This window comes from Lithobates pipiens, unplaced genomic scaffold (assembly GCF_037356315.1).
Source record: "Lithobates pipiens isolate NorthernLeopardFrog02 unplaced genomic scaffold, aLitPip1_a1.2 Scaffold_19, whole genome shotgun sequence".
NCBI classification, from domain to species: Eukaryota; Metazoa; Chordata; class Amphibia; order Anura; family Ranidae; genus Lithobates; species Lithobates pipiens.
The window spans coordinates 78332709-78359249 of NW_027507764.1; the positions used below are offsets into that span (position 1 = coordinate 78332709).

Consider the following 26541-nt stretch of genomic DNA (forward strand, 5'->3'; position numbering starts at 1 on the left):
GCATGTCAAACCTTTAGGGTGTGATTTTTGTTAGCGGCTGTAGCCACTAGCATTAATCATTTTGTTCTCCCAGCAGGGACAGCTCCCGGTGGGAGAACACAATAGCACACTGGCTGTGTTGATGGGTGAATCGAGCAATTTTATTTTCTGTCACCCATGACGGGAAAGAAAATCGTATCATATGAATGAAATACTTGTATAGCGCACAATGCGAACTGAATCGCCTCTAGGCGCTGTGGCGAGCTTTGATCATCGGCTAAAAGAGGAAGGTCTTGAGTTTTTTCCTAAAAGCCAGGTGATTTTCTTCCAGGCGGATGTTGATTGGTAGAACATTCCATAGCCGAGGCCCTTGGACAGCGAATCTCCGATCCCCCTTGGATTTATACAGGGCTTTGGGCACGAGGAGGAGGTTTTTGTTGGCTGATCGAAGACTGCGGTTTGGTGTGTAATGATTTATTTTCTCCATTAGGTATTGCGGAGCTTCTCTATGCACGCATTTGTGGGTGAGGCAAAGGGTCTTGAACGTGATCCAATTTTTTACGGTTAGCCAATGTAAGCTCCTCAGCGAAGGAGAGATTGATTCCCAGGTTTTTTTCCTGTTATCAGCCTTGCTGCCGTGTTTTGGATCAGTTGTAATCGCGCAAGTTGATATTGTGGTAATCCTATGTAAAGCGAGTTTGCGTAGTCCAGTCGTGAATTAATGATTGTTCCAACTACCACTGCTTTGTCATTCCTTGGGATAAAAGGGATGAGTCTGCGAAGCATGCGCAGCAGATGGTGAGATCCACTGACTACTGCTCCTATTTGCACATCCATTGACATTTGTGCGTCTAAAATAACCCCGAGACTCTTGGCTTTGGTCTTTGGGGAGATAGTCTGCCCAAAGACGGTTGGTGGAGACCAGGAGGTTTTGGTTACGGGCTTATGATTTGGGTGTAAGATAAGAAGCTCTGTCTTTGATTGGTTCAGCTGGAGGGAGTTGGTGGTCATCCAGTCCTCTATTGATTTGAGGCAGTTTTTAAGTTGTTGGTGATCTTTTTTTCCATTGATCCGGAAATAAAGTTGCGTGTCGTCAGCGTAAGAGCGAATGTAAATGTTGAAGAGAACGGGTGACAAAGGAGAGCCTTGAGGGACTCCGCAGGTGACTGCCCGAGATTCGGAGAGGAATTTTCCTAGTTTCACTGTCTGTGACCGATTTCCTAGGAAGGACACGAACCATTGGAGATCTATGTCTTGGACTCCGGCTACTTCTGTGAGGCGGACGAGTAGAGTATTGTGATCTACTCTATCAAACGCTGCACTTAGGTCTAACAGTACGAGGAGACACGGCTCTCAGTCATCTGCTGTTTCGAGGGCATCGTCCCAAATCTTAAGGAGTGCTGCTTCTGTTCCATGACCCGGGCGGAAGCCTGATTGCAGCAGGTCCAGGAGTTTGTGAGTATCCAGGTGAAGTTGTAGCTGATGTACTACAGCTTTCTCCATGATCTTAGAAATGGTGTTGAGGCTTGTAATTGGTCTACGGTTGTTTGGGTCCTGAGGGTCCAGGTTTGGTTTTTTGAGAAGAGGTTTGACTATGCCTTGTTTGAGGATGCTGGGAACAATCCCTTAGTGGAATGATCGATTTATGAGGTGGGTTATGGTTGGAGCCACGATGTTGGAGCATTCTTTAAGTAGTTTTGTGGGGATGATGTCAATAGGTGAGGTACTGTCACGCAGTTTATTAATCTATGGCCGGCTTAAGCACTGCGTCATAAGAGGTGGTTACACAGTTGAAAGCACTGCATATTGTACAATGGCTCGGAAGGAGTAACAGGACAGCAGGTGAGCATGGCAAAGTGACCAGATCTTTTGAAAAGAAACTTGATATGAAGGAAATACTGCTGTCATTGATGACCTCTACCTCTAAAAATGCTAGTTGCCTGGCAGCTTTATGGGTGCTTTGGCTTCAATATGAATCTGATTCTAAACTGGTATAAAGATAGTTTCTCACAAAAGTGAGTACACCCCTCACATTTTTGTAAATATTTTATTATAGCTTTTCATGTGACAACACTGAAGAAATTATACTTTGCTACAATGTAAAGTAGTGAGTGTACAGCTTGTATAACAGTGTAAATTTGCTGTCCTCTCAGAATAACTCAACACACAGCCATTCATTTCTAAACCACTGGCAACAAAAGTAAATACACCCCTAAGTGAAATTGTCCATATTGGGCCCAAAGTGTCAATATTTTGTGTGGCCACCATTTTTTTTTTCTAGCACTGCCTTCAACCTCTTGGGCATGGAGTTCACCAGAGCTTCACTGAATTCCACTTCTCCATCACCGAGCTGGTGGTTGTTGGAGACCTTGCGCTCCTCCACCTTCCATTTGAGGATGCTCATTAGGGTTTAGGTCAGAGATATGCTTGACCAGTCCATGACCTCTACCCTCAACTTCTTTAGCAAGGCAGTGGTCATCTTGGAGGTGTTTGGGGTTGTTATCATGTTGGAATACTGCCCTGTGGCCCAGTCTCTGAAGGGAGGGGATCATGCTCCGCTTCAGTATGTCACAGTACATGTTGGCATTCATGGTTCCCTCAATGAAGTATAGTTTCCCAGTACTGGCAGCACTTGTGCAACCCCAGACCATGAAACTCCCACACCATGCTTGACTGTATGCAAGACACACTTGTCTTTGTACTCCTCACCTGGTTGCCGCCACACACGCTTGACACCATCTGAACCAAATGGTTTTTCTTGGTCTCATCAGACCACAGGACATGGATTGCTGGAACCAGTAAACTGTTTGCGGCTTTCTTGTGCATCATCTTAAGAAGAGGCTTCCTTCTTGGACGACAGCCATGCAGACCAATTTGATGCAGTGTGCAGCATATGGTCTGAGCACTGACAGGCTGACCCCCCCCCCCCCCCCCCCCCCCACCCCTTCAACCTCTGCAGCACTCATACACTATTTCCCCAAAGATAACCTCTGGATATGACGCTGAGCACGTGCACTCAACTTCTTTGGTCGACCATGGCGAGGCCTGTTCTGAGCAGAACCTGTCCTGTTAAACCGCTGTATGGTCTTGGCCACAGTGCTGCAGCTCAGTTTCAGGCTCTTGGCAATAGCCTATGCCATCTTTATGTAGAGCAACAATTCTTTTTTTCAGGTCCTCAGAGTTTTGTCATGAGGTGCCATGTTGAACTTCCAGTGACCATTATGAGAGAGTGAAATTGATAACTCCAAATTTACTACACCTGCTCCCCATTCACACCTGAGACCTTGTAACCCTAATGAGTCACATGACACCGGGCAGGGAAAATGGCTAATTGGTCCCAATTTGGACTTTTTCACTTAGGGGTGTACTCAATTTTGTTGCCAGCAGTTAGACATTAATGGCTGTGTATTGAGTTATTTTGATGGGACAGCAAATTTACACTGTTATACAAGCTGTACACTCACTACTTTACATTGTAGCAAAGTGTCATTTGTTCAGTGTTGTCACATGAAAAGATAGAATAAAATATTTATAAAAATGTGAGGGGTGTACTCAGTTTTTTGTGAGATACTGTAGGTCTTCATCCCCATTGGCTTGCATGTTTGTTGTGGGTCTGCGATTCAAAACTATGAAAGCCAGATACAGCAAGGCAACTTCCATTTTCAGAAGGGGTTTATCAGTGTCGGCCCCATTGTTCTCCCAGTGTAGGTTTACTATAAAATGTTCCATTGCTGTGAAATACCTGCATGGCGTTCCTACCATGAAATACGCTGTAATCATTTGGCAGGGCCTCGCATTGCTGGATCCAGCTCCTCCATAATTCCTCCTCCACTGTACTTCTTTTCAAATGTCACATTCAGCATAATTCAGTTTCTGTTGAAACAAAAAGAAATTCGAGAAATCCTTTCCATCGCTATATAGGATTAGAAGAACTTATAGAATCCTAATGAGCTCTTAACAGCAGCTGTAAAAACAAAAGGGTAAAAGAAAGACAGATGGTGACAGTCAGATCGGCTAATGGAAAACCATTTTACATAGCTGCTAATTAAGTGACAAAATAGCGGTTGTCTTAAAGCTTCTCCTTTCACAGTGTAAAGTAGGCCTGTCCTTGTAATATTTACTACCAATATGTGAATAGTGTGGAGGAAGCCAAAGACCAGATTGGGCTGGAAAACTTGTGTCAATGTTGTGCGTATGTGTGTATTTGTTTTTTTCAAACAGTCAGCTTAGCGTAGAATATCCAGAAAGCACAAATGTAATCATAGATGTTGTACTAATTGGAACACAAGAATTTTGATTCCAAAAATGTTAGGCGCTAAAGGGGCATCATCATCAATCATCATCTTGCCCTTAGTGTAGTAACAGAAAGCTAGCTGTTACATCCGTTGTATTATCCAGCAGTAAACAATCTGCATCACCATTCAGGAACTGGAGCTTTCTGGAAGTTTCTTTAGGATATACAAGTTAAACAAAAAAAAACGTCACTTCTAGCTCTAAGGAGTCTTCTATGGTAAAAAGCAACAGGACATCAATTTTCCAGAAGTAGGTGGACACTGCCATCCTCAAATGGAGTGAGCCGATAGAAGTGACAAAAACAAAGCAAAATGCAAGGCGCGCACACCTAGTGCATTAGCAAACATTTTTATTGGATGGTAAAAATCTGTAAAAAATGGGTACTCTCAAAATGGCATCTTTCAATGAGCCTTAAAACCACACAAAGTTGATCTTGTGTGGTGCTGCACACATTGGGTGGGGGGGGGGGGGCTGCACACAGAAGGCTTTTTATCTTCATGCATAGAATGCATTAAAGGGTTGTAAACCCTTGTGTTTTTTCACCTTTATGCATCATTCACCTTCATTTCACCATTGGCTCCCGCTGCTGTCAATCAAATCCAATGATGTGGGGAGCGGGCCCCAGTCCTGCATTCTGGGTCTATGGAAGCAAATGCTCGATTTGGGAGCATGTCCGCAAAGTGACCCCCCCACCCGGGAGAGCGCTTCTCCTAGGGGGTTATACTATCCAGGAGGAGCTCATAGGGCTGCCGGGGGACCCCAGAAGAGGAGGATCGAGGCCACTCTGTGCAAAACTAACTGCACAGTGAAGGGAAGTATGACATTGTTATTTAAAAAAAAAAAAAAAAAGAAAGAGGGTTTTACAACCACTTTAAGTCAAGTTAAAGAGGAAGTAAACCCTGATGGGGTTTTACTTCCTCTTTATTTCCCTGCAAAGGTAAAGCATAATGGGCTACAATGCATCGCATAGTAGCCTATTATGTGTCATTTAGCCCATTATGTGTCCTTTACCTGAAATCGAAGCCACCGATGTCCCCTTTAGCGGCGAGCGTCCATCTTTTTTTGGGGCGGCGAACTCCGGCTCTTTGACTGGCCAGAGTCGCATGACATCACTTCCGCGCATGTGTGCGGAAGCCGCCAGTCACGGCACGGCCCTTTAGAAATTGCACACTGTGCGCAATGCGACAGACATCGGCGCACGGCTTTATTGTAAATATCTCTTAAACCGTGGAGGTTTAGGAGACATTTCCAGTACCTACAGGTAAGCCTTAATATAGGCTATATACTCTATATATTATGTGCTTATCAGAGCTAACTGCTTTATGCATATGACCTTGCAGTGTGTTTACAAGCACATGATGCAATGGCTCCAAAAAAACAGTATGACTTGGAACAATAAAGAATGAATAGTAAATGCAAAGCAGGAACAGAGCTGAGGCTGTCAATTACAGGCTGTGTGCTGGAATTCCCTCCTGTCACCTTTTTTCTCTTGGTATCAGGAAAACTTTTCAGAAGGGACTCATGTTGATAGCAGAGGAACTAAGCAGCAGGCAGAAATTACACTTAGTTCTCTTAATTGAGACACACAATAGAGGGATATGCTTTGTTCATATTTCATGTCTGAGGTTTACAACCACTTAGAAAATGCTTGTTTGGAGGCTTTTCTACTAATCTGTTAAACTCAATGCCTGGAGTCAATGATTTGAACAATTATTTAGTTCAGGAGTTCTCACTTCACGTGTTGCAGACTTTGTTCCTCTCATTGACTAACAAAGTAATAAGGTTAGCAATGGACAAGCAACCACGATTATTACAAGGAAACGGCAATGGCAACCTAAGTATTTCATTATTACAGGTTTCTATTTATTATGGAATAAGCAGGGAAAAGAAGCGGTAGTGGGACTTTACACTAGGCATGTCTATCCAGTGAATATTAAAGAATAAAATTATATTTAATTAAATGATGTATAATTTAATACAAATTGGTACAATGTGATGCCGCAATCATGCAATGGATTGCTTGACTGCCCCACACATCTAATCAGTTTATGGGAGTTGATAATATCGAACGTAATGGTAATCATAATAGCACTGATAATAATAATTGTAATGATAACATTGACATTAGTGCTAATATGTTTTAATAATAAATGATGAATTTATCAATAAACAGTCATACAATGTATAGTAAACATGATTAATGTAGACATATTGACGAAAGAAAATGATATAAATAGTCATATGAACATAATCAACAGAATAAATTCAAGATGGCATCATCCAAAATACATCTCAAAGCATGATATTCAGGGAATAAAATATAAAAATCCATGACTAACCACCACAATACAGGGCACTTATACTCCTTCCTGCCCAGACCAATTTGCAGCTTTCAGCGCTGTCACACTGACAGTTGCGGTCATACAACACTGTACCCAAAGTAAATTTTTATAATATTTTTTCCCCACAAATAGAGCTTTCTTTTGGTGGGATTTGATCACCTCTGGGATTTGTATTTTCTGCTAAACAAATAAAAAAAAAAAAAAAAAAAAGACCAAATTATTTTATTTATTTATTTTTGTTACTTATTTACAAAGTTTTGTAAGTTTTCTCCTTCACTGATGGGGCTGCACTGATAAGGCAGCACTGATGAGCACCGATGAGGTGGTACTGATAGGTGGCATTGATATGCAGCACTGATGGGCACTGATAGGTGGCATGGATGGGCACTGATATAGACACTGATGTACACTTATTGATCGTATGGATGCCAATCAGTGATGCCCATTTTGGGCACTAATTGGCATCCCCGGTGGTCGCGAGTGAGGAAAAGCCGTTCACTGGCTCTTCCTGTTTACATCATGATCAGCCGTGATTAGACACAGTTGAACACGTGGTAAAGAGTCTGTCAGAGACACTGCAACAACGATCACCGCGATGTGCACCACGGGTGGCACGCAGCAGCTTGATATCCTGCTGGACCTCGTGTGACGCCTGGTCAGGATATTGAAACCGCTTTTCCGACGTCCTATTGCTATATGGCGGGCAGCAAGTGGTTAAGACAAACGGGTCTTGGCACTCTTGTGGACTCTACGTGTTTCGCAGTATAGCTACTCATCAGGAGTGGGATGCAATAGTTAAACTAAAAAGGGATAAATAAAAGAGGTTTATTAATATATAATGTCTTCCAAGGAACACAATTATGTACTGAAAGCCGCAAATGAATCAAAGACTTACGGGTCAGCTCATAAACTGGTCTCAGCTTCAGGATGAAAGGGCGAAGGGCCTGGACATGTCTCACCTGGGGTTGAGGCGAGAGACCCACAGGTGTAAAGTGTGCAATCAATCAAAAATTATTGGTCAAAAATATAAAAGATATAAAGAATGTATGTATATAAGTGAATGGGTAAAATCAAACAACTTTTTTTTTTTTTTAAATCATGAAAAAGGAACAAAATCAAAAAAATGTTGTGAATGAATGAATATGTGAATGGAGTGATGAAACCTAGTGTGAGTGTTGGATAAAACACCACTGTGTAGACTTAGATTAGGCTGCAGAAATATGTTGGTTCCTTATGTTAGGAAAGTAAATGTAGACTATAATGTATGGTGTTTAATATCTTGTACCATATCTGTATGAACGCACATAGCTGGAAACCAAAAGCCCCTTCTGCGATTCCTCATGCTTCACAAAACGAGTTCTGTTTAGTGATGGTAAAGGAGTTTTCTGTAAAGTAAAATTTAATTACTCTGAGATCTATTTGCTCAGAATAATCCTGCAGCCTGCTGTGGCTCAGCCATCATCTGTTACTTATAGAAGACCTTGTGCTCTGCCGCTCTATAGCATACCTTTCCATTTATAAAATGGAGCTGTACTGTAGGGAAAAAAGATTGCATTTAATTTGCTTAAAATTAGTGATGTATATGCTAATAAAAATTGATGCCATACATATGTTAAAGGGTTGTAGAGCTGGAGATATACAACTTGTGTGTGTGTGTGTGTGTGTGTGTGTGTATGTATGTATGTGTATATGTGTGTATATATATATATAATATAAAATTCCCTCCTAAACTTGGGGTGCGTGTTATATGCCGATAAATACGGTGTGTGTGTGTGTGTGTGTGTGTGTGTGTGTGTGTGTGTAATATATATGTATATATATATATATATATATATGTGTGTGTGTGTGTGTGTGTGTGTGTGTGTGTGTATATTACACACACACACACACCATATTTATCGGCATATAACACACACCCCAAGTTTAGGAGGGAATTTTAAGGAAAAAAACTTACATTTAAATTCCCATCGGTGCAGCCTTGTCCAGTGTCCATTTGCAGCCTTGTCAGTGACATTGCAGCCTTGTCAGTGTCACTGCAGTTTAAATATGGCGCTGCTCCTCTTGCAGTCCCGCCCTATGATGGACGTAACACAGATCCAATGGAGGGACTGGGCATGACTGTTGGCGGAGCCGAGCACCGCCGAAATACACATAGCCGAGTGTATTCGGCTAGGCTCGGCTAGGCTCGGCTACGCTCAGTCACACCCAGTTACTGTGTTATGTCCATCATAGGGCGTGATTGTGAGCGGCGCCAAGAGGAGTCGAGCCTATGCAAGTACACTCGGCTATGTGTATTTTGGCGGGGCTCGCTCTTCCACTCACAATCAGTGGGGGATCGCCGTATAACACCCACCCACGATTTTCCCCTGATTTTAAGGGGAAAATTCGTGTTATATGCCGATAAGCACAGTGTGTGTGTGTGTGTGTGTGTGTATGTGTGTGTGTATATATGTATTTGAATGACAGCTCAAATCACGATGCGGGTATGCCACGATTTGTCACTCAATAAAACATGTTGCAATCCACATCACAGGAAGCTTATCGCTCAAAAAAAAGTTCAGGAGATTCTTTTTGCATACATGCTTCCCACTTGCGGATTTCTGCGATTGCAGCACGTTTTATCGAATGACAATTTAACCCGCACCACGATTTGAGGTGTCATTAAAATAAATGCCATCTCAAATGCGAGTTCCACAATTTGTTATTCACACAAATCTGCCGATTCAAAATGCTGTAGTGTGAATGCTGCCTCAGGGACAGTCCTGGAAAGAAGTATAAAGCCTCATGCACGTATTTGGTTTGGCTCGTACAGCATAAAAAAAATGGCGTATTTTTGCACCTGAGAGGCACAGGTATCGCTATACAGCTGACATTCTGCAGCCTGTCAGAATCCTGGATTGGCTGTACACTGTTCTGAGCAACAATCGCGTACAGGGACTTATGCCCAGAATGTGGAATTTCTGCGTTTGAGGCATACATACATATAGGCCTGTGTTTTATGCTGCTCATGTGGATGAGGTGAAAGAAAAATGCACATTACTGAAAAAGTTCACCTTTTCAGGCAGAATTTCACTTTTTGTAATAAATAGAAGAATTTTCCAATGCTATTTCTAGCCCAGCCCTCCCGATGTGCTTTTCTCTCACCTCATCCACAGGATGTTTAGAATCTTGTCAGTCTTTGCATGTTTGAATGGATTTTCAGATTCCATCACTTCCTGTAGCTTGTATCAGCATTCACTTCCTGTTAGGTCATCTCCCAGAAGCCTTCACTTCCTTGTTGCATCACAGAAGAGGGTGTAATAGGGCGTGTTCAACACTCTGGACTACACCTCCCTCATTACAATACCACCTTCCACCTACTTCCGACCTCGTTCACATCTCCACGTAGTGAAGACTCACATACCCGGCATGCGTTTGTTTTTTTGGTGTTTTGGAGCATTTTCACTTGTCACGCATAGGGCAGCCCATTCACTTGAATTTAGATTTAAGGGGGGCCAGACTGTGGCCAGTAAAACTAGAAATGCCTGGCATCAATTGGTTTTAATGGGAGAAATAGTGCACCATTGTGGATATTCATGAGAAGAATAGTGTTCCATCATTGGTGTTAGTTGGTGGAATAGTGCCCCAAGGGCCAGATAAGTGAATGCCCACATTTAGAGACCACTGTCCTAGAAGCAGGTCTGTACCTTGAGGCTTGCTTTGCTTTCTGATTGAAATCTCATATGGAGCCAAGTCTCAGTATTTCATTTGACTCATTCACCTGGGTGTGTAAAATAAGTTTGAGCTATTCATCTCTGTAAGTCATTGTCTGCTAGTGCTGATCAGATGGGGGTTGGGTGCTGTTATTTTCAAGCATGCCCATTCCACAGACCAAAAAGCTGGCTAGTTCCTGCCAAACCGGCAGATTTCTAACAATTTCAGCCTGTGTGTACAAGGCTTTAATTTTGGTAGATACAGGTCTACTACCTTGTGTGTACATACATTTTCAATATATATGTATATATATATTTTTTTTTCCAGGCAGCTTTTCGGGGACACCCGGCAGTGTTAAGTCGTCTTCTGGAAGTTCGGTTCAGTCACCCCAAGACTTTCTGAGTTTTTCTGAGTCAGAAATGCGAACTGATACCTATCACCATCCTCAGCAGGCGCTGTCAACTAAAGACACTCTTAAAGGGGAGGCAGCTCTGCAGGAAGGGACAGTAAATGCTTTCAGTTCTCTGATGGGCCTTTCAACAAATCCAGTTATGTCCTTCCAGACCAAAAACTTTGATAGTGTTTCTGGGGATTACACAAATACCGGACTCTCTGTATCGGGATATAAGCGGGTACAATCCTCCATGATGGAAGAGGATACGGTAAAAGAGAAAAAGCGAAGAGGAAGTAAACAAAGTAAGCATGGGCCTGGACGGCCAAAAGGAAGCAAGAATCAGGACACAGCATCCCACCTCTCTGTATCCTCTGCCTCCCCCACGTCCTCCGTGGCTTCTGCGGCAGGCAGCACAGCAAGTTCTGGCCTTCAGAGGTCTCCTACGTTGCTCAGGAATGGCAGCTTGCAGAGTCTAAGTGTGGGCTCATCTCCTGTCGGTTCAGGTATGTAAAGTAATATAATCTTCTTAGAGATATACAAATGTATATCTAGAAAAGATAAATCCAGAGATCAACCTTCCTAATTGTACACTACAGGGGTCAGTAATGGCATGTTCTCCTCGTCTCCCTAAAAGAGCATGACGGCTGCTAGAGTCTGACTGTTTCCTGAATTCTGAACAGCATGCCTCCTAATTTTCATCTTTTTGTTTATCTTCTGGTTCTCCAGCTAGCTAAATCACTGTCATTGCCCACTGAGTCCATGGTAAACTCTATGCAGAAACAATGGAGTGAGGGGATGAGGTTTTAGAGAATTATATGATGAGAGCCTGTGGATCTACCCAGGGGAACATGTCTGCAGTGAATTTAAAATGTTAACAGGTTTTGGCCTGAGGGCACAGACTAATTACTCAAGACTTTAAGGCTTCATGTACACGGGGTGTTCTTTTACAACCTCTCCTGAATGATTTAACTTGAAAGATAGTAACCCACATTTAAAATGTCCATTTTGTCGCGTTTATATGCAGCGTTTTGCCACATTCGCATTTTGGAAGCGTTTAAAAAATAATTTTTTTTTAATTTTGTTTCAAAATAGCCAAAATTGAAAAACGCCTGTAAACGAAAAGCGGCTCAACGCGGTAACTCGTTCAGCATTGCTTGAAGTGCCTCTAAACTCAGCTTCTGAACCCATTTTTTTGTGTTCCAAAAAAAGCCTCTAAACTCAACTGGCTGGAAACAACTGTAAACAACCCTGTGTACATGGACAGATAAGATAACACAGAAGAGCGTTCAGGGGCAGTTGAAAAAAATGGCCAACTGCTCCTAAACGTCCGTCCGTCCGTTTAGCAGCAGCAGTGTACATGAGGCCAAATGTTTGTTGTAACCTAGAAGAAGCTTTTTGATTATTAAAGTTAACAGCTCAAACATTGTCCATCCACTTATCCAGGCAATACCGTTACCTAACTACCAATCTCTGGCAACTTGCTGGTTAAAATCCCAAATGCGATCCCCTAATTAAATATTCCATAGCAATGGCAACCCTATAGCAGAGTTAAGCTAGTTGTTGAAACATTGTCATTAAATGATTGTGAACCTCTCATCTGCTCAGAAATCTATTAATGTATATCTGGGCAAAGTAAAAAAAAAAAAAAGAACCTTGGCCTGGTTGAAGCTAGAGTGACTTGAGTCGCACAGAATCACATGACAAGGGTAATCGCATTGTTTTCAATGATATCCATTCACACCAATGCGACTCTGCGAGGAGTGGTTTTGGAAAAGGTTCCTGTATTACTTTGGTGTGATTCCATTGGGATTGTGGCCCTACTGAATATACACACCTTTTATCAAAGTTGCATTGAAGTAACACCACATAATCTCATTGGATGTCGGATCTAAATTGTATTGCAGCAGGGTAAACCTAGCCTTAGACTTCATACAAGAGGTTGGCAACCCCCAGCTTGCATGCCAGGGGTGGCACCCGATGCCTTTTCTGCCCACTTACCTGATAAAAGCATGCTGGCAGCTGAGGATGCTTAACGCTGTGTATGAAGAGGGGCACCACCCACTGGAGTAAAACCCAGAGGTCATACACACTTTTTCCTTGTTCTTCTGCACACACTAATCCTTTACCATCCTAGCTCCAATGAACACCACTGCTGCCTCTGGACTGCCCTATTAACACTAATACTGCAGTCAGGCAATGTTAACCCCTTAACCCCAGAGCTCAGCTCCCTCAACTTGGCTGTGCTGTGCCATCCAAGGGGTTACTTGGGGGTAGGAATGCAAAATGTTCAACTTCAAAAAAATGATAATTTGTGCTGATTATGTATGTCTGTAAGACTCTTTATTTGCGTCACTGTAATTGTGAGTACAAGAGCTGAAAAATACAGTACCTCACATTTTTGTAAATATTTTATTATCTTTTCATGTGACAACACAGAAGAAATGACACTTTGCTACAATATAAAGTAGTGAGTGTACAGCTTGTATAACGGTGTAAATTTGCTGTCCCCTCAAAATAATTCAACCCACAGCCATTCATGCCTAAACTGCTGGCAACAAAAGTGAGTACACCCCTAAGGCAAAATGTCCAAATTGGGCCCAGAGTGTCAATATTATGTGTGGCCACCATTATTTTCCAGCACTGCCTTAACCCTCTTGGGCATTGGGTGAGTTCACCAGAGCTTGATAGTTTGCCACTGGAGTCCTCTTACACTTCTCCATGATGACATGGTGGATGTTGGAGACCTTGCGCTCCTCCACCTTCCATTTGAGGATGCCCCACAGATGCTCAATAGGGTTTAGGTCTGGAGACATGCTTGGCCGGTCCATCACCTTTACCCTCAGCTTCTTTACCAAGGCAGTGGTGGTCTTGGAGATGTGTTTGGGGTTGTTATTATGTTGGAATACTGCCCTGCGGCCCAGTCTCCGAAAGGAGGGGATCATGCTCTGCTTCAGTACATGTTGGCATTCATGGTTCCGCCAAGGAACTGTAGCTCCCCACTTATGCAGCCCCAGACCATGAAACTCCCACCACCATGCTTGACTGTAGGCAAGACATCTGGTTGCCGCCACACACGCTTGACACCATCTGAACCAAAGAAGTTTATCTTGGTCTCATCAGACCACAGGACATGGTTCCAGTAATCCATGTCCTTAATCTGCTTGTCACCCCTTTGGCCTCTGCAGCAATGCTGGCAGCACTCATATGTCTATTTCCCAAGGACAACCTTTGGATATGACGTTGAGCACGTGCACTCAACTTTTTTGGTTGACCATGACGAGGCCTGTTCTAAGTGGAACTTGTCCTGTTAAACCGCTGTATGGTCTTGGCCACAGTGCTGCAGCTCAGTTTCAGGGTCTTGGCAATCTTCTTATAGCCTAGGCCAGTGATTGCGAGCCTTGGCATCCCAGATGTTTTGGAACTACATTTTCCATGTTGCTCTTGCACTTGGCAGTGTAGTTGAGCATCATGGGAAATGTAGTTCCAAAACATCTGGGGTGCCAAGGTTTGCCATCACTGGCCCAGGCCATCTTTATGTAGAGCAACAATTCTTTTTTTCAGATCTTCAAAGAGGCCTTTGCCATGAGGTGCCATATTGAACTTCCAGTGACCAGTATGAGAGAGTGAGAGCCATAACACCAAATTTACCACACCTGCTCCCCATTCACACCTGAGACCTTGTAACCCTAATCAGTCACATGACACCGGGCAGGGAAAATGGCTAATTGGGCCCAGGGGTGTACTCGCTTTTTTTTGCCAGCGGTTTAGACATTAATGGCTGTAGGTTGAGTTATTTTGCGGGGACTGCAAATTTACACTGTTACAAGCTGAAAACTCACTACTTTACATTGTAGCAAAGTGACATTTCTTCATGTGTTGTCACATGAAAAGCTAAAATATTCATGTGTATGTGTGGTGTATACATGCGTAGGCTCAGATTCACCCAATTTTCAGCATAATTCAACCATGTCTATTTTATTTTTTTCTGTGGTGAGGACATATTACATATGCTATACAGATCTCCCTGAGATGTCCCTCTTTCACAAGATTTAAAGTTTGGGGCGTATGATGGGTGCTTTAAATTTTTTTTACAAACCTTTTTTGGCACACTAAATTCAAAAGGTTGCCTACACTTCACGAACTTGTCTTATTTTGTATAATTAGATGAGGTGCTAATATGCCAATTCACAACTTCCCAAATCCAGCTCAGGCTGTCTCCCTTGTAATATGTTGAGAAGGCCACACAGCTCTTAATTCTATACACAATAACATTCTTACAACAAGCATTACTGTTCTGCTATTGCACTAGGATTATGGTATGCAGTTAACTAAAAAGAAAAAACAAGTCCTGTCCCTGTTAAAATACTCGTTCACTTATCAGTTCCATGCAAGCCACGGTGGTTTACTTTGTGAAAAATTGCAATTTTCACAGCAAAAGCACTTGTTATATTATATTCTTTTTTAATGCACCGGCAACGACTCTATTTTAGGACTTTTCCCCTTCATATGTTTGTTCCTCATCACTCTTACTTGCTATGTCATTATGCCCTTTGTAAGGCCACCCTTTACCTGTTGTGTTTATGCTTGATGTGTGCTCCAGTAAAATCCAAGGAAATGCTTCAAAATGCATGACAAGGCAACATCAACGCACATTAAAGCCAAAACATATTTTACCTTCATGCAAGGAATGCAAAATTTAGCTAAAGTATAACCCCCCCCCAATACTTACCTGAGCCCTCACTAGATCCAGTGCTGTGCATGTCTGCAGCAGCTCTCTCCTCTTACCTCCCCGGTCTCACATGTTTTGTGGAGCAGCGGGAGACATTGGCTCCTGCTGCTATCAGTCAAATCCTTAAGTGGGGGCAGGGCCAAGCAGCATTGTCTGTAGGCACAGGCAACGTGGCTCGAGATCGAGCCACAGGTTTACCACTATAGGAAGCAGCTGTACAGTTAAAATATATATATATTTTTTTTTTTTGCTAGAAAATCACTTGGCTCATCCAAACATATATATATATATATATATATATATATATATATATATATATATATATATATATATATATATATATATATATATATGTGTGTGTGTATATATATGTGTGTGTGTGTATGTATGTATGTATATATATATATATATATATATATATATATATATATATATATATATATACATACATACATACATACATTTCAGACACCTTAGAGAATAAAATAGCGGTTGTTGAAATACTTTGTCACACCGTATTTGCGCAGCAATCTTAAAAACGCATTTTGCTTTGGAAAAAGTTTTAATAAAGAAAATTAGAGATTAAGATTAAGTTAGCCCATTTTTTTTCTGTATTGTAAAATGTTATGCCGAATAAAATGATACGCAACATGTCATGCTTCAAAATTGCACTTGCTCGTGTAATGGCAACAAACCTTTGGCACTTTAAAACCTCTAAAGGTGATGCTTAAAAATTTCTACAGGTTACCAGTTTTGAGCTACAGAGGAAGTCTAGTGCTAGAATTATTGCTCTCCCTCTAACGATCGTGGCGATACCTCACGTGGTTTAAACACCGTTAGAGTATGGAGGGACAGGGCACTTTGAATTTTTACATGTTTTAGCTCATTTCTGTTACTTTTTTTATTATTATTTTTTTTTTTTTACACTGTCCTTTAAAAAAAAAAAAAAAAAAAGTTTGGATCACTTTTATTCCTATTACAAGGAATGTAAGCATCCCTTGTAATAGAAAAAAAAAAAAGCATGACAGGACCTCTTTAATATGAGATCTGGGCTCAAAAAGACCTCAGATCTCATATTTACACTTAAAAGCAAAAGAAAAAATCTTTTCATTTAAAAAATAAAAAATTGTCCTTTTAGGGCGGAGGGTGGAAGTAACATTTGATGTCACTTCCGTCCTCCAAGGGCATAGTCGAGTGGGGGGCATCATTCCCTCACTTGACTTCCTGCCCAGATGGATTGTCTCCGCCGTTACCGACGGATCCTGTAAGTGGTGGAGGCGACCGGGACGTGTCTGGAGGGGGGCGGGGGATAAGGGGCACTTCTCCCATCACTGATGAAAGTGATTGCGCAGACCATGTCTATCATTTTGCAGGCGTTATTGCTCTAAAAATAGTGCTTGTAAACCGACCTGAAACAGCCACTGCTGTATCTCCAGTGTGAAAGCCCCCAGGGTTTTCATATTGGAGTGGTGCGCTGGCAGGATGGTAAAAAAAAGTCCTGCTAGCAGCATCTTTGGAGCGGTGTAGACAGCACTCCTACACTGATCCTGCCCATTGAAATCAATGGGGCACCACAGCCATACTGCCGGCAATGCGCCTCTGCAGAGGTGCTTTGTGGTGGTTTTTAACCCTTTCGCGGCCGCTAACAGGTGGGGGGTAAAAACGCCTCCACTAGCAGCCAAATAGCGCTGCAAATCCAAAGGTAAAGCGCCGCTAAAAATAGTGTCGATTTAACGCTAACGTACCTCCCGCCGCAGTGTGAAAGGGGTTTTAAAGCGGACTGCCCGCCGTAGGAAAAAAATACCGGGGTTATGGCAGCTGCCTGCTGCCATAATAGTATTCAATGTAAAAGGACCGATGTATATAGACTGTCCACCCAAGCCGGTCATCTTTTTTTATGACAAGATAAATGCCTGAAAATATTTTCAGATATTTCATGACTTGCATCTGATTAATTAATGAGGAAGTTGTTTAAAAAAAAAAAAGGAAAGGTCCTCCTATGAGTCTGTTAAATAGCAGATCTGGTGGATTGAGCAGCTTTTATCTTTTAATCTTGGATATGAAAATAACATCCAGGCTTTACTTGTACAGCTTCCCTCTTTGTTGTGTTGTCCGGGGTGTTTTGTAAGAATAAAAAGTCACCGTTTTGGTTTAGGGTGAAAATGAATTGACATAAGAGCACTTAACTCTGCAAATGCTGTATTGACCGAGATTTCATATCCATGCTTCTGTCTTCTATAGTGTAACTGCATTAATTCAATGGCTAGGTAGGAGGTCTATACATCTGAAGACTACTTTCTCCCTTGAACCTAACAGAACCCACAAGTCTAGATGTAAATGGGCTTTTAAGCTGTGCACTGGTTATTGAGTGACATTTCATTCTTCCTTGTGTCTGCATGGAGCAGCTTCTTTTCAAGGCAAAAGATGAAGGGTGCCATCTTTCAGAGTGAACTCTGTAGATTAAAACGCCAGCGAGCTCTCAACGCCTGCAAATCCAGAGCCTTGTTCAGCTCTACAATAGCAGCACAAATAATAATTATTTAATGGCAAATGCATGGTACTTGCAACAACCAAGGCTTTTAGGGCCTTTCCGCACAGCTGGATGAGGTCACTTGAGTCAAGGTCAATTAAACAAGACGTTTATCAGTGTAAATTGAAGTTCTAGCTGCGAATTTAAGTAGCAGCAGTACATTAACTCTGGTCATAGACATTATGTAGTGTGGTTGCTTGCATGTTCACAGTCCTACTACTTAGCAGTCTTTTTTTTTTTTTTTGCCATTGGTTACATAAACATGCTTGCTGCTCATATCTCATATATGTTGGTGACCAAGTGGTTGGTACTCTTGCCCTATGGCACTGAGGTCCCTGTGTTAAAGCCCAATTCTATCTTCACTTAAATTTTGTTTCAAAAAGTTCACTTTTTAGACCATGTTACACCTGTATTAGGAGATAACATGAATTAGGGGATAACATGAAACATGTTTGCATATACCATAAGTGCTTTTACCATGGAGGCGCACTTACTTTTGTAAGCCGTAGTTGTCTGGCTGTTTTACCGAGTCTCTGACTTCAACTTCATTGGCCTACAACAAGTAAGCTAATAAGGAAGGCCATAAACAGTTTGAATCTCAGCCGGTTCATGTATGGGCAGCTTGAATGTACCCAAGTTGATTGATTGGTCACCAGTTGGTGTTGGAATCACCAATAAGATATTTGTATATAGCCATCATATCCCCTCATAACCACTTGCTGACCATATAACTTACATATACGACGGCAAGGCGCCTCTACTGCACAGAATCATGTACTTAGTACGTGATCCTACACTTCCGGGTCTGGGGCGCGCATCTGCCCAGCTGGCAACCCGCTCCTGCTGTGATTCTGTGGGTACCGTGGACTTTATGTTCACTGGCACACGCCAATCATTATGCAGAGAGCCAGAACAGCGATCTGCGATGTAAACAAGGCAGCTCTCTGTTCTGTGAGTAGGGAACATGGATCAATGCCTTCCCCTAGTAAAAACACCTCCCCCACAGTACACAAGCACAGGCTAGGCAGTTAAGCCTTTGATCGCCCCTGATGTTAACCCCTTCCCAGCCAGTGTCATTAGTACAGTGATGGTGCATATTTGTTAGCACTAATCACTTTATTAGTGTCACTGGTCCTCAAAAAGTGTCATTTAGTGTCCAAATTGTCTATCGCAGTCCCAATATAAGTTGCTGATTTTTTTTAATCTGGAGGTCACGTGGTTAAAGTGGTTGGAATCCCTTACATATACCTAGTGATGTGACTGGCCTCCGGTGATGCACAGAGAGTAAACAAATCCTTCTATACAGTGCCTTGCAAAAGTATTCGGCCCATTTGAACTTTTCAACCTTTTGCCACATTTCAGGCTTCAAACATAAAGATATAAAATTTAAATTTTTTTGTGAAGAATCACCAACAAGTGGGACACAATTGTGAAGTGGAACGAAATCTATTGGATTTTTGAAACTTTTTTAACTAATAAAAAAATGAAAAGTGAGGCGTGCAAAATTATTCGGCCCCCTTGCGTTAATACTTTGTAGAGCCACCTTTTACTGCGATTACAGCTGCAAGTCGCTTGGGGTATGTCTCTATCAGTTTTGCACATCAAGAGACTGAAATTCTTGCCCATTCTTCCTTGCAAAACAGCTCGAGCTCAGTGAGGTTGGATGGAGAGCATTTGTGAACAGCAGTTTTCAGCTCTTTCCACAGATTCTCGATTGGATTCAGGTCTGGACTTTGACTTGGCCATTCTAACACCTGGATACGTTTATTTGTGAACCATTCCTTTGTAGATTTTGTTGTATGTTTGGGATCATTGTCTTGTTGGAAGATAAATCTCCGTCAGGCTCCAACAGCTTTTCATCCAGAATGGTCCTATATTTGGCTGCATTCATCTTCCCCTCAATTTTAACCGTCTTCCCTGTCCCTGCTGAAGAAAAGCAGGCCCAAAACAGGATGCTGCCACCACCATGTTTGACAGTGGGGATGGTGTGTTGAGGGTGATGAGCTGTGTTGCTTTTACGCCAAACGTATCATTTTTGCATTGTGGGCAAAAAGTTGGATTTTGGTTTCATCTGACCAGAGCACCTTCTTCCACATGTTTGGTGTGTCTCCCAGGTGGCTTGTGGCAAACTTTAGACAAGACTTTTTATGGATATCTTTGAGAAATGGCTTTCTTCTTGCCACTCTTCCATAAAGGCCAGATTTGTGCAGTGTACGGCTGATTGTTGTCCTATGGACAGACTCTCCCACCTCAGCTTTAGTTCTCTGCAGTTCATCCAGAGTGATCATGGGCCTCTTGGCTGCATCTCTGATCAGTCTTCTCCTTGTCTGAGCTGAAAGTTTAGAGGGACGGCCAGGTCTTGGTAGATTTGCAGTGGTCTGATACGCCTTCCATTTCAAAATGATCGCTTGCACAGTGCTCCTTGGGATGTTTCAAGCTTGGGAAATTTTTTGTATCCAAATCCGGCTTTAAACTTCTCCACAACAGTATTACGGACCTGCCTGGTGTGTTCCTTGGTCTTCATGATGCTCTCTGCGCTTTTAACAGAACCCTGAGACTATCACAGAGCAGGTGCATTTATACAGAGACTTGATTACACACAGGTGGATTCTATTTATCACCATCAGTCATTTAGGACAACATTGGATCATTCAGAGATCCTCGCTGAACTTCTGGAGTGAGTTTGCTGCACTGAAAGTAAAGGGGCCGAATAATTTTGCACGCACCACTTTTCAGTTTTTTATTTGCTAAAAAAGTTTAAAATATCCAATAGATTTCGTTCCACTTCACAATTGTGTCCCACTTGTTGGTGATTCTTCACAAAAAATTAAAATGTTATATCTTTATGTTTCAAGCCTGAAATGTGGCAAAAGGTTGAAAAGTTCAAGGGGGCCGAATACTTTCGCAAGGCACTGTATATGTTGTACCTGTCATCATGCAGTCTTCTCTTCAGCAGTTAAGTTATAACAAAACAATTGAGAGGCTGCAAATAATTATAACCTCCAAAAAAAATCGGAAAGAGTTTCAAACAAATCTACATGGGAGTTTTTGATATGGAGCTGCTGAGCAATGGAACCGCTTGCTGGAAGTCACGGCCCCCAGCGTTGTGGATCCGAGGCTTCTTCAACAAGTGGCTTCATTTCATGTAACTAGGTGATGGGAAATCCCTTTGTGGTTTAACCCTTATAGGTGGCTGAAGATGAAGTTGCTCCATGCTGACTGGAGTGTCTGTTGAAGCAAATAATAACCACCCACAACGCAGCAACACACAGGAGGAATTTGGTAAAATGGAAGCCGGGCCACAATTACTTGTGGGAGGCGCCTGTAACGGCCGAAGAGTTATGGCATCAAAGAAAGCTCCAGCTTCCATGCTGCTTGGTTAAGTGGTTTGAATTTTTGGCAATGGCTTCTAAAAGCTGATTTGTTTAACGAGATTATAGAAATCTAATTTTGACTGATATAAGGGGAAGCCAGCATGACACTATGCAAATGGCGGGAGCCATAGTAAATTGGATGTCGTCAAATTTTTAATTACCTTTGTGTCTGTTATTCAAAGCAGAGCAAACATTGCTGGGAGATGACTGCAAATCAGATGATTTCCAGCAAAGGAGCGCTGAGGAATATTTCTTGCAGACATTACCTGTTCCTAGACTGCTTTTCCTAAATATTTTATTTACAGATATGGTGTTAGACACCTTACTGTTCCGTTTTGCATTAGCTTTTTTTTTTTATTATTGTAAGCCTTGCTTGTTCTTAAAATGTTTATGGCTTGCCTGTCCTATGAGCAGCACAACATTTAACACTTTGCATTTACAGCACTGGGGCCCTTGGTTCAGCTTCCACCAGGAGAACCATTTGTATGTTCCCTCCCAAGCATACATGGCTTTCTGTGTGCTCTGGTTTCCTCTTGCATGTGGACATCATAGTGTGAGACACTTTAAATTAGAATATGAGCTTCATGGAGACACGGACTCATGCCAGTGATGCATTTGTATAGCTGTACCTTTTACTATTATGCAGTCATTATTTAAGCCCTCATTCACATTGGAGCGACTTGTCATGCGCATTGTTAAATCACATGAGTTGCACCCTATTGCCAGTAATCACACTGTTCAAATCGGTGCAACACCTCCTTTGCGTTGCTAGCAGCAGCTAGCTACCATAACCTTGGTATCCTCTTCTTCAGTGAACGGTCTGCTTTCCGATAATAGTGGTTTCTGCAGCGAATTTGCCACAAGATCACTTTTTTGGTGGTGGGAGAGGGCCCCCATCTCGTCGCCCAACCCCCACCCCCGCCACACTCCGGTGCCCTCTGCCGCTTACCGGAGCTGCCGGTAGCTGTGGAGGTGATCTCTTCCTCTTCCTGACTTGGTATGGAGATGAGTGAGGGGAAAATGGCCTCCACCTGTTTCCATACCATTGCAGGGCGGAAGCGACCTCAAAACTTCTTTTTTTTTTTTTTAAATGTCATTTAATTTTTTAATTTTTTTGTGTAAATATGAGATCTGAGGCCCTGTCTATTAAAAGGGATGTTTACATTCATTGTAATAGGAATAAAAGTGACACTTGTTTTTTTTTAAAAAAAAAAGTGTAAAAATAAAATGTAAAATAAGAATTTTTTTTTTAAACGCACCCCGTCCCGCCGAGCCTGTGTGCAGAAGCAAATGCATATGTGAGCAGTGCCCACATATGAAAATTGTGTTCACACCACACATGTGTGGTATTGCTATCGTTATCTCTTTAGAGCGAGAGCAATAATTCTAGTACTCCTCTGTAACTCAAAAAACATGCATCCTGTAGAATTTTTTAAACCTTGCCTATGGAGATTTTTAAGGATAAAAGTTTGTCGCCATTCCACGAGTGGGCGCAATTTTGAAGCGTGACATGTTGGGTATCAATTTACTCAGTGTAACATCTTTCACAATATAAAAAAAATTGGACTAACTTTACTGTTGTGTTATTTTTTTTAATTCAAAAGTGTGCAAGAAAAGCGTGCCTGTACGACCGCTGTGCAAATACAGAAAGTATTGGAATGACCGCTATTTTATTCTCTAGGGTGTTAGAAAAAAAAAGTATGTTTGGCGGTTCTAAGTAATTTTCTAGCAAAAAAAAAAATGTTTTTAACTTGTAAACAACAAATCTCAGAAAGAGGTTTGGCCCTTAAGTGGCTAGAGAGATACAGAGTAATGCTACTTTTGTATTTATGTGCAGATCAAAGAAATTAGTTCTGATCTATATATGTCAGTTGAAGCCGCTTCAGTTGAACCATACATGGTACAAATGAATCGGCCGGGTTTCTAACCATGTATGGGCAGGCTGAATGTACCAAGTTGATCGATCAGGTACAACAGGCCTGCTGGATTCTCTTGCGATTATCGATATTAGCTACTATAGCAGTTGGCGATAATCACGGTCTTCTCCCACCAGGGAGAGCTCCCCCCCCCCCCCCACCCTTACTGGGAGCAGACAATTGTCGGCAGGAGGGATCCCCCTGTCGGCACTGTGTCAATGTGGGAAATTCCGTGAAAGAAATTCGCACCATGTATGGCCTGCCTAAGTCTTGTTTCACATGATGGACTTCAGCTTATATAAGAGCAGTGTGAACAGCAAGCTTGGTTTAAGCTTTTAAAGTACTATTCAGGTCCAGTTTGTCAAAATTGAACATGGATCCTAATGGGAGTTCTGATTGCCACTTTAAAGCGGGATTCCGCTGCCGTTTTTTTTTTTTTTTACTTGTGTCACTGGTGGGCGATTCCTACGGTGTCTTTGCAGTCACGATCGGCGTCTTTTTAACCCCCGGCGTGATGATTTCATTGCTAAGGAAAACTTAAAAAAGCAGTCCGGCGGTTTCCATTTTCACTGTGGGCGTTTGAAGCCCACGGGCATTTACTTCCTGGATATGATGATGCTGAGCTCCCAGCATCCACCGCTCCATCTCGCACATGCTCATTGAGTGTCCTCTTTGTTTTCCTTCCTCTTGCCTCGTGTGCTATAGAGGTAATGGCAGATAGAGCTGCCTGCCCACTTTCAAAATGGCAATTTCGGACATGCCCTCGTCACGTGACCGGCGTCCTCCTTCCGAAATCTCACGAGATTTCGGCATGACTGTGTCCCCCACTGATTCCTGGGAAATAGCTAAAAAAGTTCCCAGGGACCATTGCGAAGCCGATAACCACGCCTACTCCCACGGGAGGAGAGCCCGGAAGTCGGCATAAACATTAAAAATAAAAGGTAAATACTGCATATTATTTTATTTCAATGGTCATAACTGCATCTATGTTCCAAAGCCATTTGAATAAGATGAACTTGCAATTTTCTGTACAAAACCGCTTTAAACAAGTTGTTGGCAGCCTTCAGGAGATTTTTAGCAAGCTTCATGAAGTGCTGAAGCTGCTAGCAGCTTGTTTAGGTGGCAATCAGCACTCCCATTAGGATATGTGTTCAATATTTACAAGCTGGAGCTGAATGGATACTTTTGAAAGCCCAGCAAATGTCAAAGCTTACTGTTCACACTGCTCTACAGGCTGAAGCCTGTGTGTAAGAGGCCTTTTGGGCCAGAGTCAATATAGATCCTGTGCGGTAAATTGCTGTCTGAATTCTCTTATATCTAGACTTCATTAGGGAAACTTTGATGCCTGGAGCAATAACTGTTCTTCCTACTGGTCAGTCAGTCACTTTACGGCACATCCAAGGCCCAAGGAAATGGGATTCTGCTACCCCTGAAATGTGGTGGATTTCATTTGATAATAAAATGCAATCATTTGCACCAAGCCACTTCACCGACTCATTTTCAAGCTTTTTTTTTTTTTTTTTGGGCAGCCCTAAGCAAATTCAAAAAATGCTGCGCTGTCCTGCTAACATTCTGTTTACCTATATACAGACATCTGGGCTTTACTACAGTGCTTTTGACCATTGCTTGATCTCAACTTCCTTTTGCTTATGCATAAAGTGGGGAAGAAACTTCACGTCTTCCCACCAGGACTTCTTGGACAGAGCAGGGGTGTAAGTGGGATAGGGTATTAGATCAGTGTACAACATGGTCTCACAGACAGATCCCAAGAAGGGTAAGAAAGTGGAGGAGGAGTCGTTAGGCTGGACTTTGGATCAATCCATCAGGATTCGAGGGGGGCATTTGATGCAGCGAAGTGGACTTTTGGGCAGTACTACACAAATTTGGGTACAAGCCATGTATAGACTTGCTGCAGAAGCTGTATGCAGCACTCAAGGTGAGGGTTTGCATTAATGCAAATATTTCAGGCCCCTTCACCTTGCACACATGAGTAGCCACTTTCATATAGGCGGTTTACCCTAGTTCCCCTGAAGGTGATCTTGTACTCTCCCTCCTCAGTACAGGGTCTTAAACTAGGGATACCGGAAGAATGACTGTGGTATGCTGAGGATGCATGATGCAGGTCTGTCAGTCCTTCATAGCCGGTGTTGAAATTTTTATTACCTTTTGTGTTGTTCTTGGCCATAGTTATCAACGGAACTAAATCTTTGATTTTCCCCTAGATCCAGTTGGTAAGGATTCAGTGATCCCTTCTCCCCTTTAGTGGGTCAACCTTTAACTACCTAGGAAATAATGTGGACAGGATGTGTATAGCCTCCTCACCCTGAATATTACTCCCATTCTGGAGCAGTTGAAGACCAAATGAATGGGCCAATCTGATAAAATGATATTTCTCTACAAATTCCCATATATTTTCAGAAAGCGCTCCATTTGGATGCTTTAAAGGTCTTCCATGAGATCAGTAGGCCTATTTTAAAATCAGGGAGTCTGTCAAGGATAGCCCCAAATTTGCCAGTACAGAAGGGCAGTCTAGCACTTGCCCCTTTTCAGATCCTGCTTTCTTCTTTGAGCTTAGCCATTTGGTTTTCGGAGACCCAAAAGTATTCACCCCCCTTCCTGTATCCACTAGGACTACTCTTTGGGTGTGTGCCTTGGCTAGATTTAGGTTCCTCAGCCCTAGCCATTGGTCCCCCTTTCATTTCCTATGAGGCAACTTTTTTTTTTTTTTTTTGCACCATTTCAAATAAATACCTGACCCCAAAATATGTGCATGCCACAACTTTAAGGCCTCATGCACACGGATGTTTTTACAGCCGCTTTTTTGAGCGTTTTTTGCAGCTTAAAAAGGCCTGTCCATGTTAGTCTATGGCTTCATGCCCACCTAGGCGTTTTTGAGCTGCAAATGGCATAGGCGTTTTTAAGCTGTAAAAAAAACCCAGGACCAGTGCGTTCCCTGGCGCGGAGCTAGAGCTGTAAAAACGCGAATTGCGGGAAAACGCGCAACATATTTTCTTTGTTTTCTGAGTGCTATAGCCAAGAGATGTGTTTCTTTAAAAACGCTTCTTAACGCTAACGCTAAAAAACGCGCAAAAACGCCAATGCAAAACGCGGTAAAAATCGAGTTTTTAACGCCGATTTTTCCAGGCGTCGGAGCTAGCTTTGCAGCCAGTTTTTTAAAACGTCCGTGTGCATGAGCACTAAATGCTCCAGCATTTTGTGATTAATAGGGCTATTCCAACTTTACAGGACCTAACTGGATGTTATTCTGGTACTTAACAAGCATGCCGTGCA

The 26541-nt window shown here is 42.3% G+C and overlaps 1 protein-coding gene across 8 annotated transcripts in view; it reads left to right on the forward strand.

Annotated features, from left to right (window-relative positions):
* Positions 1-26541, forward strand: part of MLLT10 (MLLT10 histone lysine methyltransferase DOT1L cofactor) — a 307092-nt gene that overhangs the window by 173661 nt on the left and 106890 nt on the right. For all 8 annotated transcript variants that reach the window (XM_077490949.1, XM_077490944.1, XM_077490945.1 and 5 more), the window contains one exon: positions 10635-11204. In XM_077490949.1, coding sequence (XP_077347075.1) covers positions 10635-11204 — 570 coding nt within the window. The remainder of the gene's footprint in view (positions 1-10634; positions 11205-26541) is intronic.